This window comes from Tursiops truncatus, chromosome 1 (genome assembly GCF_011762595.2).
Source record: "Tursiops truncatus isolate mTurTru1 chromosome 1, mTurTru1.mat.Y, whole genome shotgun sequence".
NCBI lineage: Eukaryota > Metazoa > Chordata > Mammalia > Artiodactyla > Delphinidae > Tursiops > Tursiops truncatus.
Genome location: NC_047034.1, coordinates 50,623,083 through 50,635,777, shown reverse-complemented (window position 1 = coordinate 50,635,777; position 12,695 = coordinate 50,623,083). Strand labels below are relative to the sequence as shown.

Below are 12,695 nucleotides of genomic sequence, written 5' to 3'. Positions count from 1 at the left end.
CCTCTGCAGGAGACCCTCCAACATGCAGGTAGGTCTGGTTCAGTTTCCTATGGAGTCACTGCTCCTTCCCTTGGGTCCTGATGTGCACACTGCTTTGTGTGTGCCCTCCAAGAATGGAGTCTCTGTTTCCCCCAGTCCTTTCAAAGTCCTGCAATCAAACCTCGCTAGTCTTGAAAGTCTGATTCTCTGGGAATTCCTCCTCCTGTTGCTGGACCCCCAGGTTGACGTGGGGCTCAGAACCTTCACTCCAGTGGGTGGACTTCTGTGGTGTAATTGATCTCCCATTTGTGAGTCACCCATCCAGCGGTTAAGGGAGTTGATTTTATCGTGATTGCGCCCTTCCTACCTTCTCATTGTGGCTTCTCCTTTGTCTTTGCTTATGGGATATCTTTTTTGGTGAGTTCCAGTGTCTTCGTGTCAATGATTGTTCAGCATTTAATTGTGATTCTGGTGTTCTTCCAAGAGGGAGTGAGCACACGTCCTACTCTGCCATCTTCAAGATGATCATATGGTTTTTATAATTCAATTTGTTGAAGAATTTTTTGATTTGCAGATGTTGAAAAATCCTTGCATCCCTAGGGTAAATCCCACTTGATCATGGTATATGATCCTCTTAATGTATTGTTGGGTTCAGTTTGCTAGTATTTTGTTGAGGATTTTTGTTTCTATGTTTAACAGTGATATTGGCCTGTAACTTTCTTTTTTTGTGGTATCTTTGTCTGGTTTTCCTATCAGAGTGGTGGGGCCTCACAATGAATTTAGGAGTGTTCGTTCCTCTGCAATTGTTTTGGAATAGTTTCAGAAAGATAGGTGTTAACTCTTCTCTAAATGTTTGATAGAATTCGTCTGTGAAGCCATCTGGTTCTGGACTTTTGCTTGTTGGGAGTTTTTTAATCACAGTTTCAATTTCAGTACTTGTGATTGATGTGTTCATATTTTCTGTTTCTTCCTGGGTCAGTCTTGGGAGATTGTACCTTTCTAAGAATTTGCCTATTTCTTCTAAGTTTTCCATTTTATTGGCATATAGTTATTCGTAGTAGTCTCTTATGATCCTTTGTATTTCTCTGTTGTCTGTTGCAACTTCTCTTTTTCATTTCTAATTTCATTGATTTGAGCCCTCTCCCTTTTTTTCTTGATGAGTCTAGCTAAAGGTTTATCAATTTTGTTTATCTTTTCTAAGAACCAGCTTTTAGTTTCATTGATCTTTTCTATTGTTTTCTTTGTCTTTCATTTACTTCTGCTCTGATCTTTATGATTTATTTCATTCCACTAACTTTGGGTTTTGTTCTTCTTTCTCTAGTGCTTTAGGTATAAAGTTAGGTTGTTTGAGATTTTTCTTGTTTCCTGAGGTAAGATTGTACTGCTATAAACTTCCCTCTTAGAACTGCTTTTTCTGCCTCCCCTAGGTTTTGGATCATCGTACTTTCATTTTCATTTTTCTCTAGGTATTTTTTTATTTCCCCTTTGATTTCTTCAGTGATCCACTGGTCGTTTAATAGCATACTGTTTAGCCTCCACGTGTTTGTGTTTTTACCATTTTCTTCCTGTAGAGTTCTAACCTCAGTGTTGTGGTTGGAAAAGATGCTTGATATTATTTCAGTTTTCTTAAATTTACCGAGGGTTGCTTTGTGGCCCAGCATGTGATCAATCCTGGAGAATGTTCCATGTGCACTTGAGAAAAATGTGTATTCTTCTGTTTTTGGATGGATTGCTCTATAAATATCAAGTAAGTCCACCTGGTCTAATGTATCATTTAAGGCCTATGTTTCTTTATTGATTTTGTCTGGATGATCTGTCCATTGATGAAAATGGGGTGTTAAAGTCCCCACTCTTCTGTGTTACTGTCAGTTTCTCCTCTCATGGCTCTTAGTATTTGCCTTATATATTGAGGTGCTCCTTTTGTGTATCTAGGTGCTCAAATATATAGTTGCATATATATTTATAATTGTTTTATCTTCTTGGATTGATCCCTTGATCATTATGTAGTTTCTTTCTTTGTCTCTTATAACAGTCTTTATTTTAAAGTCTATTTTGTCTGATATGAGTATTGCTCCTCCAGCTTTCTTTTGATTTACATTTACATGAAATACCTTATTCCATCCCCTCACTTTCAGTCTGCATGTGTCTCTAGGTCTGAAGTGGGTCTCTTACACACAGCGTATATACAGGTCTTGTTTTTGTATCCATTCAGCCAGTCTCTGTACTTCGGTTGGAGCATTTAATCCATTTACATTTAAGGTAATCCTTTTAATAAATTTATTTATTTTTTATTTTTGGCTATGTTGGGTCTTTGTTGCTGTGCTCAGGCTTTCTCTAGCTGTGGCGAGTGGGGGCTACTCTTCATCGTGGTACGCGGGCTTCTCATTGCGGTGGCTTCTCTTGTGGAGCACAGGCCCTAGGCGCACGGGCTTCAGTAGTTGTAGCACGTAGACTCTGTAGTTGTGGCTCGCAGGCTCTAGAGCACAGGCTCAGTAGTTGTGGCACACAGGCTTAGCTGCTCCATGGCATGTGGGATCTTCCTGGACCAGGGTTCGAACTCGTGTCCCCTGCATTGGCAGGCGGATTCTTAACCACTTCGCCACCAGGGAAGTCCTATGGTAATTATTGATATGTATGTTCTTATTGCCATTTTGTTAATTGTTCTGGATTCGTTTTGTAGGTCTTTTTTCTTTCCTTTCCTCTTGTTCTCTTGTGATTTGATGACTAACATTAGTGTTGTTTTTGGATTCCTTTTTCTTTTGTGTATCTATTGTAGATTTTCAGTTTGCGGTTACCATGAGGTTTTGATATAACAGTCTATATATAAACAAGATTGTTTTAAGTTGCTGGTCTTTTAATTTCAAATGCATTTCCAGTATCCTGCATTTGTACTCACCTTTTCTCATGATTGCTGGTTTCGATATCATATTTGTGTGTGGGTGATTTCCTACCTTTACTGTATGTTCACCTTTTCCAGTCAGCTTTTCCATTCATAATTTTCTTGTTTCTAGTTGTGGCCTTTTCTTTTCTGCCTAGAGAAGCTGCAAAGCTGGTCTGGTGGTGCTGAATTCTCTTAGCTTTTGCTCGTTTGTAAAACTTTTGATTTCTCTCTTGAATCTGAATGAGAGCCTTGCTGGGTAGAGTATTCTTGGTTGTAGGTTCTTCCCTTTCTTCACTTTAAATACATCATGCCACTCCCTTCTGGCCTGCAGAGTTTCTGCTGAGAAATCAGCTGATAACCTTATGGGAATTCCCTCGTGTGTCATTTGTTGTTTTTCTCTTGTTGCTTTTAGTATTTTTTCTTTGTCTTTAATTTTTGTCAGTTTAATTACTGTGTGTCTTGGCATGTTCCTCCTTGTATTTATCCTGCCTGGGACTCTGTGCTTCCTGGACTTGGGTGACTGTTTCTTTCCCATGTTAGGGAATTTTTCAGCTATTCTCTCTTCAGATATTTTCTCAGGTCCTCTCTCTCTCTCCTTCTGGGACTCCTATAACGTGAATGTTGTTGCATTTAATGTTGTCCCAGAGGTATCCTAGACTGTCCTCTTTTCTTTTCATTCTTTTTTCCTTATTCTGTTCCATGGCAGTGATTCCCACCATTCTGTCTTCCAGCTCACTTATCCGTTCTTCTGCCTTAGTTATTCTGCTATTGATTCCTTGTAGTGTATTTTTTATTTCAGTTACGTATTCATCTGTCTTTTTTTTTTTTACTTTTATGAGGATTGCCTTCCTCACCTTTTAACAGATTTTTTCTTTATTTAATTTACTAATTTATTTATTTTTGGCTGTGTTGGGTCGTTTCTGTGCGAGGGCTTTCTCTAGCTGCGGCAAGCGGGGCCACTCTTCATTGTGGTGCGTGGGCCTCTCACTATCACGGCCTCTCTTATTGTGGAGCACGGGCTCCAGACGTGCAGGCTCAGTAGTTGTGGCTCACGGGCCTAGTTGCTCCGCGGTATGTGGGATCTTCCCAGACCAGGGCTCGAACCTGTGTCCCCTGCATTGGCAGGCAGACTCTCAACCACTGCGCCACCAGGGAAGCCCTGTCTGCTTATTCTTTAGTTCTTCTAGGTCTTTGTTACAAACATTTCTTGTTATCTTCTAGATCTGTGCTTCCATTCTTTTTCTGAGATCTTGGATCATCTTTACTGTCATTACTCTGAATTCTTTTTCAGGTAGATTGCCTATCCACTTCATTCAGTTGTTCTTCTGGGGTTTTATCTTGTTTTCTTCATCTGGGACACATTCCTCTGCCTTTTCATTTTGTATAACTTTTTGTGATTGCAGTTGAGCTGGGTCTTGTCCCTCTGGTGGGCAGGGCCATGTCAAGGGGTATGTTTGGCAGGTAGCTGTATGCTCAGGAAGACTTTAAGCACCCTGTCTGTTGATGGGTGTGGCTGTGTTTCTGCCCTGTTCGGCCTGAGTTCCCAGCACTGGAGCCTGAAGGCTGTTGTGGGACCAGGTCTTGGTGAGAAAATAGCAGCCTCCAGCAGGGCTCACACCAATGAGCACTCCCCAGAACTACTGCCACCATTGTCTTTGTCTCCACAATGAGCCACAGCTGCCCCCTGCCTCCACAGGAGAGCCTCCAATACCAGCAAGTAGGTCTTGTCTAGGCTCTTAGGAGGTCACTGCTTTTTTCCCTGGGTCCTGATGCACATGAGACGTTGTGTGCACCCTCCAAGAGTGGAGTTTCTGTTTCCCCTAGTCCTGTGAAATTCCTGTGCTCACACCCCACTGGCCTTCAAAGCCAGATTCTCTTGGGGCTCCTCCTCCTGTTGCCAGACCCCCAGGTTGGGGAGCCTGACGTGAGGCTCAGAACTTTCACTCCTGTGGGAGAACTTCTGTGATATAATTATTTTCTAGTTTGTGGGTTGCCTACCCAGCAGGTATGGGATTTGATTTTATCACAGTTATGCCCCTCCTACTGTCTTATTGTGGCTTCTTCTTTGTCTTTGGTTGTAGGATATCTTGTTTGGTCAGTTCCAGCATTTTTTTGCGGTTAAGTTCATTCTTTTGCATGTAGCTTCCCGGTACCATTTATTGAAGAGACTGTCCTTTCCCCATTGCGTACTTATAGCTCTGTCGTAAATTAATTAACCATATATGTATGGATTTATTTCCAGAGTCTATTCTGTTACATTTATCTGTGTGTCTGTTTGTATGCCAGTACCATACTGCTTTGATTGCTAAAGTTTGTAATATAGTTGGAAATGTACACACTAGGAGTTCCCTCTTACTGTGTGCCACAGGCTCTAGAAATGGCTTGCAAAAAGTTAATTTTGAAATCAAGCTGTCCAATCCTATCTTTTTATGGCAGCTCCAACAGAAAGTCCTGCCTAAGGTCTGTTAGCAGTCAAGTTTGGGTCCCTGTTGGCCCAACCTGAATGCTTCACAAGCAGCTTCTTGCACTCAGTGGAAGCCAAACCACTCCTCCCCACTGTCACCCGCCTCCTGCAGGCCAGTACATGCTTGCTAGGGGATTTCCCCCAGCTTTAGGGTACACCCTGTGAGGAGAAGTAAGGAGTCTGGTTTTTCATCCAGGCTTGGAATGTGTGAAGGAGTGAGCTGTGGAGGGCAGATCTTGGTTCACTGTGGACCCACAAGACAAGGTGGAACCAGTTTAAACTGTTGCTGGGTTGGGATTTTGGTGTGTTAGTGGCAAGTCCTTCCTGGTCTGTAAATAAGGCTGACAGGACGCTACAATGCATTGCAAAGGAGGGCCTTTGGGAGCCCCCAAAGGTGATTTTCAGAGAAAAGCAGAGAAAGACTTTCTGATATGACTTGAGTGATCAGAATTAGGAGGCAAGGACAGTAAATTCTGTGATACTACGTATCACCTTCTGAGGTAGCCCAGAAGTGCAGATCTCTTCCTGTTGCAGTGAATTAGGTAGGGGCTCCAAAATGCAGAGGCAGCAAAATAAGGAATCACCTTGGTTCACCAAGGCTTCTCCACCCAAGCCCTGGCAGGCGGTGGGGGCAGGCGACCCCTGGAACCATTCCTGCAGGCAGAGTCCTTTTCTCAGAACAGAAGGAAGCCTAGTGCCCAGCTACCTCAGGACGCCCTTTCTATTGCAGGGATCCTTTGACTTCGTGCGTGGCTTCTTCCCCCCTCCACTGCCTGGCTCCTTCCTCCCTCCTTCCTCCTACCAGGCCAAGCCTGCTTCTGCCTTGTGGCTGTGGCCGACCTTTCCCCAGCTTGGCTCGAGGTGCCAGGGCACTGACTTCCCTACCAGTTCTCAGCTTGGAAAACCTCACCCTTGCTGTTGCCAGGATTTCCTAATGCGACCCAGGTGACCCTGCTATCTCTAGGCAAATATTTGCGTTTGTAGTATTTTGGTCATTGACCTGCTGGCAGTGCCCCTGTCCCACCACCTGCCCTTTCCCCCTAGTGACCCGGCGTCTGTGCACTGTCTGAGGCCACGGGGTCCTGATGAGCAGACACTGGCAGAGTGGAGGCAGGGCCAGGAAGAGAGCCACTGTGGACAAGCTACCCTTTGGGCCTACTGTGGCAGGGGATGCAGAGGCTGCACTGGCCCTGAAGGAGCCTTTGAGCCCCTAGGGAGGAAGATGCACACTGGTGACTGAGAGGCAAGGACATGGCTTCCAGTTCCAGTGGCCCCGGTGTGGGACCGGCCTGTGAGAGCCAGTGGTCCCCAACAGGCCTGGGTGGACTGTCTGGAGACCGTGGGCCAGCCAGGCTGTCAGTGCGGTGCAGCACCTTGCACCCCTGCCTCGGGCAGCCAGAAAGCAGCACCTCTAAACCCCAAAGTTTTCAGCTAGTCTAGTGATAGGTGGGGGAAGATAGATGGTGTCTCTGGACTTGATTTCTACAATAACCTTACCTGTGTGGTGAGGACTCTTATATTTAAAAGAAAAGCACAGCTGATTCAAATTGATGGTGTAAACAAATCCAGTGGTTTAATCCTGAAAAAAATCCTAAACCTGCTATTTGAAGTGAAGTCCTAGCGGCTCTGCTGGCCCCCCTGCAAAGTGGTGGTGTCGGATGGCGGAAAGGAGGAGGTGGCAGCTGAAGCAGGGGGTGTAGTGGGGAGCGGGGCTATGGCTAGAGTTGCCCCAGCACTCAGCCAGTCCTTCATCTGGGCCTGAGGAATTTGGGGCCCCTGGCCAAGTACTAACTACTTGGTTAGTAGTTAGTAACATTGACTAACTAACTACTAACATTGACTACTTTTGCCCATTTCTACCAAGTACAGAAGGCTCTGGGAATGGAGTCACGGGGCAGGACAGGCACAGTGGAACTCTGGGGATCAGAGCTACTGGCCTCTGCCGTTGAAGCTGTAAAGTGAAGAGGGTAATTAATGCCTGTTCTCTTTGGGCTGCTGTCAGAAAAAGAATGGATAGAAAGGGCTTTGAAAAATGCAGAGAACTATACAAATGTCAGTTACTCATGGAATCAAAGGCCTTGTACCCCAGCACACAGCAGGTGCTCACAGAAGTGTCTATTTTTTGACTGACCACTGAATCCAAGGTGACCTAAGGAGGGCTTCTTAAATTGTCTGCTTCAAGGCTCTCATCTTACAAATTAGGAAACTAAGGTTCAGAGAGAGTCAAGTTTGTATCTGTTCTTCAGGGAAGACTTAGCAATTAAGGCTGGGTTTTGTGATCACAGTTCTGGAGAGGTCTTTGAGCCTCTTTCCTCTGTGGTGAGATTTCATGTCGTCCTGTCCCGGAGCCAGGGGAGAGAGTTCGTTTCTAGAGGTGCCTTCTGTCCCTTGATCCCTTCAGACCTCCCAGTCAGCAGGCAACCTGGGAAGCTGTGCAAGGGAATTGAAGTGTTCCGGGAAGGCAACATCTGTTTAAAGGTGTAATTGTTGGTGCCTGAGGAGCTGAAGACTAGGGGTGGGGTTGGAATAGAAAAGGGGCCCAGGTTATGTATTGGTGGGTGAGATAAAGCCTGTAACGTGGAGGAAGAAATTCAGAAGGGAGGTGGAGATAGTGTAGATAAACATGCAGAGATGTCCATTTATTCAGTAAACATTTAATAACTATTGAGCGCCTGATAGGTGCTAGGCACTGGGTTACCACAAACAGGCTAAGCTTATGCTCTCAAGAAACTTAGTGTCAGGTGGCTTTCTGGGCAGAAATGGGGAAGGCATTGGAGTCTGTGCCCCTGGGGCTGAGCAAGTGAATCCTCTTCCTCTCCCTTTCACCCTGGATGCCTGTCCTGCAGCCCATGGAAAGGTAAACCCACCTTTGCCTCCTGTGAGGAATGCAGGATTGGGCAATCCCTTGGCAGTGGGCAGGTCTTGCCTCAGCTGATGCAACTGTGGTCTTGCGTGTACACAGATGACCTGCCTGGCAGGCCTTCCTGCAGGAGGAGGAGTCGGGCCACAGCTTCAGGAAGTAGAAGAGTGTCGTCATAAGCAGCTTCCCCAGCTATAGATGCCAGGGGAAGTCTGGGTGAGCAGCTGAACTTGAGCAGGGAACCCCCCAGCCTCTCTAGCTGGGGGCTCATGGCCTCAGGTAAAATCTAGCTCAGTGGTCAGCTTATCCATTTGGAAGCCAAATAAAAAATAATGAAATCTAAGACATGACACCATAAAACTCCTTGAAGAGAACATAGACAAAACATTTTCTGACATAAGTTGTGGCAATATTTTCTTGGATCAGTCTCCCAAGGCAAAAGAAATAAAAGCAAAAATAAACAAATAGACCTAATCAAACTTAAAAGCTTTTGCACAGCAAAGGAACCCATCAACAAAACGAAAAGACAACCTGCTACGGAATGGGAGAATATATTTGTAATGCAACCAACAAGGGCTTAATTTCCGGAAGATACAGACAGCTCATACAACTCAATATCCAAAAAAAAAAAAATCAAAAAATGGTCAGAAGACCTAAATAGACATTTCTCCAAAGACATACAGATGGCCAACAGGCACATCCAAAGATGCTCAACACTGCTAATTATTATTAGAGAAATGTAAATCATAACCACAATGAGGGGACTTCCCTTGTCCCCTCACAATTCCAAGCAATGAGGTGGCTCAGTGGTTAAGAACCCACCTGCCAATGCAGGGGACACGGGTTCGATCCCTGGTCCGGGAAGATCCCACATGCCGCAGAGTGACTAAGCCCGTGCGCCACAACTACTGATCAGCCCACAGGCCTAGAGCCCATGCTCCACAACAACAGAAGCCACTGCAATGAGAAGCCCGTGCACCACAATGAAGAGTAGCCCCCGCTCGCCGCAACTAGAGAAAGCCCGCATGCAGCAACGAAGACCCAACGCAGCCAAAAATAAATTAAAAAAAAAAAAACCACAATGAGGTATCACCTCACACTGGTCAGAATGGCTATCATCTAAAAGTCTACAAATAATAAATGCTGGAGAGGGTGTAGAGAAAAGGGAACATTCCTGCACTGTTGGTGGGAATGTAAATTGGTGCAGCCACTATGGAAAACTGTGGAGGTTCCTCAGAAAACTAAAAATAGAGCTACCATGTGATCCAGCAATCCCACTCCTAAGCATATATCCAGAAATGATAAAAATTCTAATTTGAAAAGATACATGCAGTGTTCTTTAGCAGCACTAGTGTGCTGTTCTTTAACATCCAGTTTTCATAGCAGCACTCTACAATAGCCAAGACATGGAAACAACCCAAATGCCTATCAACAGACGATTTGTTTAAGAAGATGTGGTATACACACACACACACAATATGGAATGTTAACCTGCCATAATAAAGAAATATTGCCTTTGCTGGATGGACCTAGAGAATATCATACTAAGTGAAGTAAGTCAGAAAAAGACAAATATTATGTGATATCACTTATATATGGGACCTAAAAAATAATACAAATGAATCTATATACAAAACATAAATAGATCCACAAACGTAGAAAACAAAGTTCTGGTTACCAAAGGGGAATGGGGGGGGTGATAAATTAGGGGTATGGGATTTACAGATACTATATAAAATAGATAAGCAACAAGGATTTACTGTATAACAGAGGGAACGATATTCCCAACAACAATATTATAATCACCTATAATGGAAAATTTTCCCAACAATATTGTAATCACCTATAATGGAAAATAATCTGAAAAAATATATATAAAACTAAATCACTTTGTTGTTCATCTGAAACTAACCCAATATTGTAAATCAACTCTACTTCAATTTAAAAAAATCAACAACAGAATCTGTTAACCGGGCTTGTCTCTTTCAGTAACCTTGCGGGCAATATCATCAATGAGGTAGTCCTGAACCTGCTTAAGGCTGGGTGGTCCCGGGAAGAAATTGGGATGGAGCACTTGGAGCCCCAACTCCAGGCTGGGATTGTGGAAGCCACAGGTAAGTGACTCCCAGCCTTGCAGAAAATAAGCCTCTGTTGAGAGCGGAGGAGGAGGGTGATGCGTATGTACTAGAAGGTGTACTCATGAGATAGGGCATTCAGGATCACAGAGGATGCGTCATATAATCATCTCGTTGTCAACTTCAGATAGGCACTAGAAAAGTGCCAAGAAAGCTGAAGTCCTTTTCTGAAAGTCCTTTGTAAGGGAGTAGTTGGCCGTGGCCATACAGGCAGTGGTCTATGGAGTATGCAGACCCTGAGGAAGAAAGTCTCACTGTGAGAGCCTCAGTGGCTCAGCCTCCAGTTGGATAGGTAGGGTCACTCCACCTTCTGCTTTCTGCCATCCAATGAAACCATAACCTGGCAGGCATAGCCCCTCTCCCCCTCTCACACATCCAGTTAATCATGGCCCTGTTTCCCTAAAGGAAGACACAGTTGCATAGTTCTTGACATAAAGTTCAGACAGCCCTCCTGGAGTTGGCATATAAGAACAAACCTTGCCCAGGCCTAAGGGTGGGGGACACCTCATAATTCCAGTTGGGTTCAGCCCCAGGTCAGACTCCATGTAACTTTGCTCTTGATTTTAGACAGTGGCTTTGGACACAGCTGTCTTGTGAAGGAAAACCTGATTGACTTCTTCATCCCCTTCCTGCCACTGGAGTACCGTCACGTGAGGCTGTGTGCACGTGATGCTTTCCTGAGCCAGGAGCTCCTGTATACGGAAGAGGCACTAGATGAAATCGCCAAGATGATGGTGTACGTCCCCAAGGAGGAACAACTCTTCTCTTCTCAGGGATGCAAATCTGTTTCCCAGAGAATTAACTATTTCATGCCTTGAGAGCTAGACGACAACTTCCCAAAGCTGCCTTCCTTCCACTAATAGGATCCTGGGGCCTGTCAGCACACTGTCCAGGACGTAACGGGTTGGAGGGGCAGGCTAGCATCCAGCAGCCACAAGCACAAGTGGTGTGTAAAAGGGAGGCCTTAAATCAGAGACAGAGCCAATTCTTAAAATCACTTGGTGCCTTACAGAGCCACATTCCAAAATGTGAGCCAGCTGGTTGGAGAAAGTCATGTGGGAGATAAATCCCAAGGATTTATTAGCATATCAGCTCCTGCCTGCAGATGCCTGGACTTGGGGGTTGGGCCTGAGGCTGCAGTATCCTCAGCGACAGAGAAGGGAAAAATTAACTTCTGCTTACCAGTGGCAGGAACTGGGTGGGTTAGCTTTCAAGTTGTTATTCCCAGAGGGAAGCTGATCAGCTTCTATCTGTGAGATCAGGAAAGAGCCTCAGGCTGAAGGAAAAAGTGCAGAGGAAGATTTTTTTTTTTTTTAAATCAGGTCAGTGTAGGCTAAGCCTTGTTCTGCTCTGCAGATTTAAATCAATTAAAATTATTTTTTTTAAGTTAGTTAGGGACCTTGACCTGATTTTATCATATGTAAAGATTAAAATTTTGTATTTTTCTAAAACCCTCGGCTTACTTACCTTCTTACTGAGCCCTAGTAATCGTGCTCACTCAGCAAAATTCCACATGCCAGGTAACACTGATGGGGACTGGTGGAGACGGGGGACATATACTGGCACTCACAGAGCTGACAGGGTGACTGCCTCGTCTGCCAGTTTACTTCAGTTTGCTTTGGAACCACATCAGCTGAGCCAGGCTATCTCAACCTCTTACTGAAGAGGCATCCACAGCATACTGCCCCTATATATATGAAAACAGCACTCCTGTGCTCCCAGCTTTAAAAAGAAAAACAGTCATCGTTGAGGATTGAATGGCCATGTGTAAATGTGTACATTGTGCCTCTATACACAGGAGGTGCTCATTATGTGTTTTTCCCCTTCCCTTGATTCTTCCCTTCTACCACACTTACGGAATTACACACGGCTCTTTTATATGTGTCATCACCTCACGTGGCCCTCTTATTTACAGTCCTCCCAACCCTCTCACCTTTAGCCCTGGTAAAATGGAACACTTCTGCTTCTCTCCTGTTTAACACTTTATTACATTCATTTACTTGAATTCATTTACCTCTAGGTTAGGCAGTACCTAGCCTGAGCAATATTAGATACCCAATCAATACTCACATGAATTAAAGGAACTTAGTTTTACACCACCCATGGGACAGACGTAAACCTGGCCTAACTGCACAATAAAATGGGGGCCGGTTTTAGGTGCTGGCTCCTTGTCTCACTCCAGAGCATTTCAGGAACAGCATGCAGCCACCCAATCCTGTAACATGCTCAGATCTAAACTCTGTAAATACACACTTTAAAAGGTATGTTCTATAGCTTTAGGTCTCAGAGCCACAGAGCAGCTGACATGCTTTTAGCACTGGCCAGCCATGTTTGATGTCATAAACATTGGGTCTGAATCTCATACCTCGGGAACCA

General features: G+C 44.6%; 1 protein-coding gene across 2 annotated transcripts in view; it reads left to right on the top strand.

Annotated features, from left to right (window-relative positions):
• The window catches only part of TOR3A (torsin family 3 member A), a 37,848-nt gene extending 26,078 nt beyond the window's left edge, over positions 1-11,770 (top strand). For both annotated transcript variants that reach the window (XM_019952246.3, XM_019952245.3), the window contains 2 exons: positions 10,174-10,298; positions 10,887-11,770. In XM_019952246.3, coding sequence (XP_019807805.1) covers positions 10,174-10,298; positions 10,887-11,137 — 376 coding nt within the window. In that variant the 3' untranslated portion in view covers positions 11,138-11,770. The remainder of the gene's footprint in view (positions 1-10,173; positions 10,299-10,886) is intronic.
• The last annotated feature ends 925 nt before the right edge of the window (positions 11,771-12,695 follow it).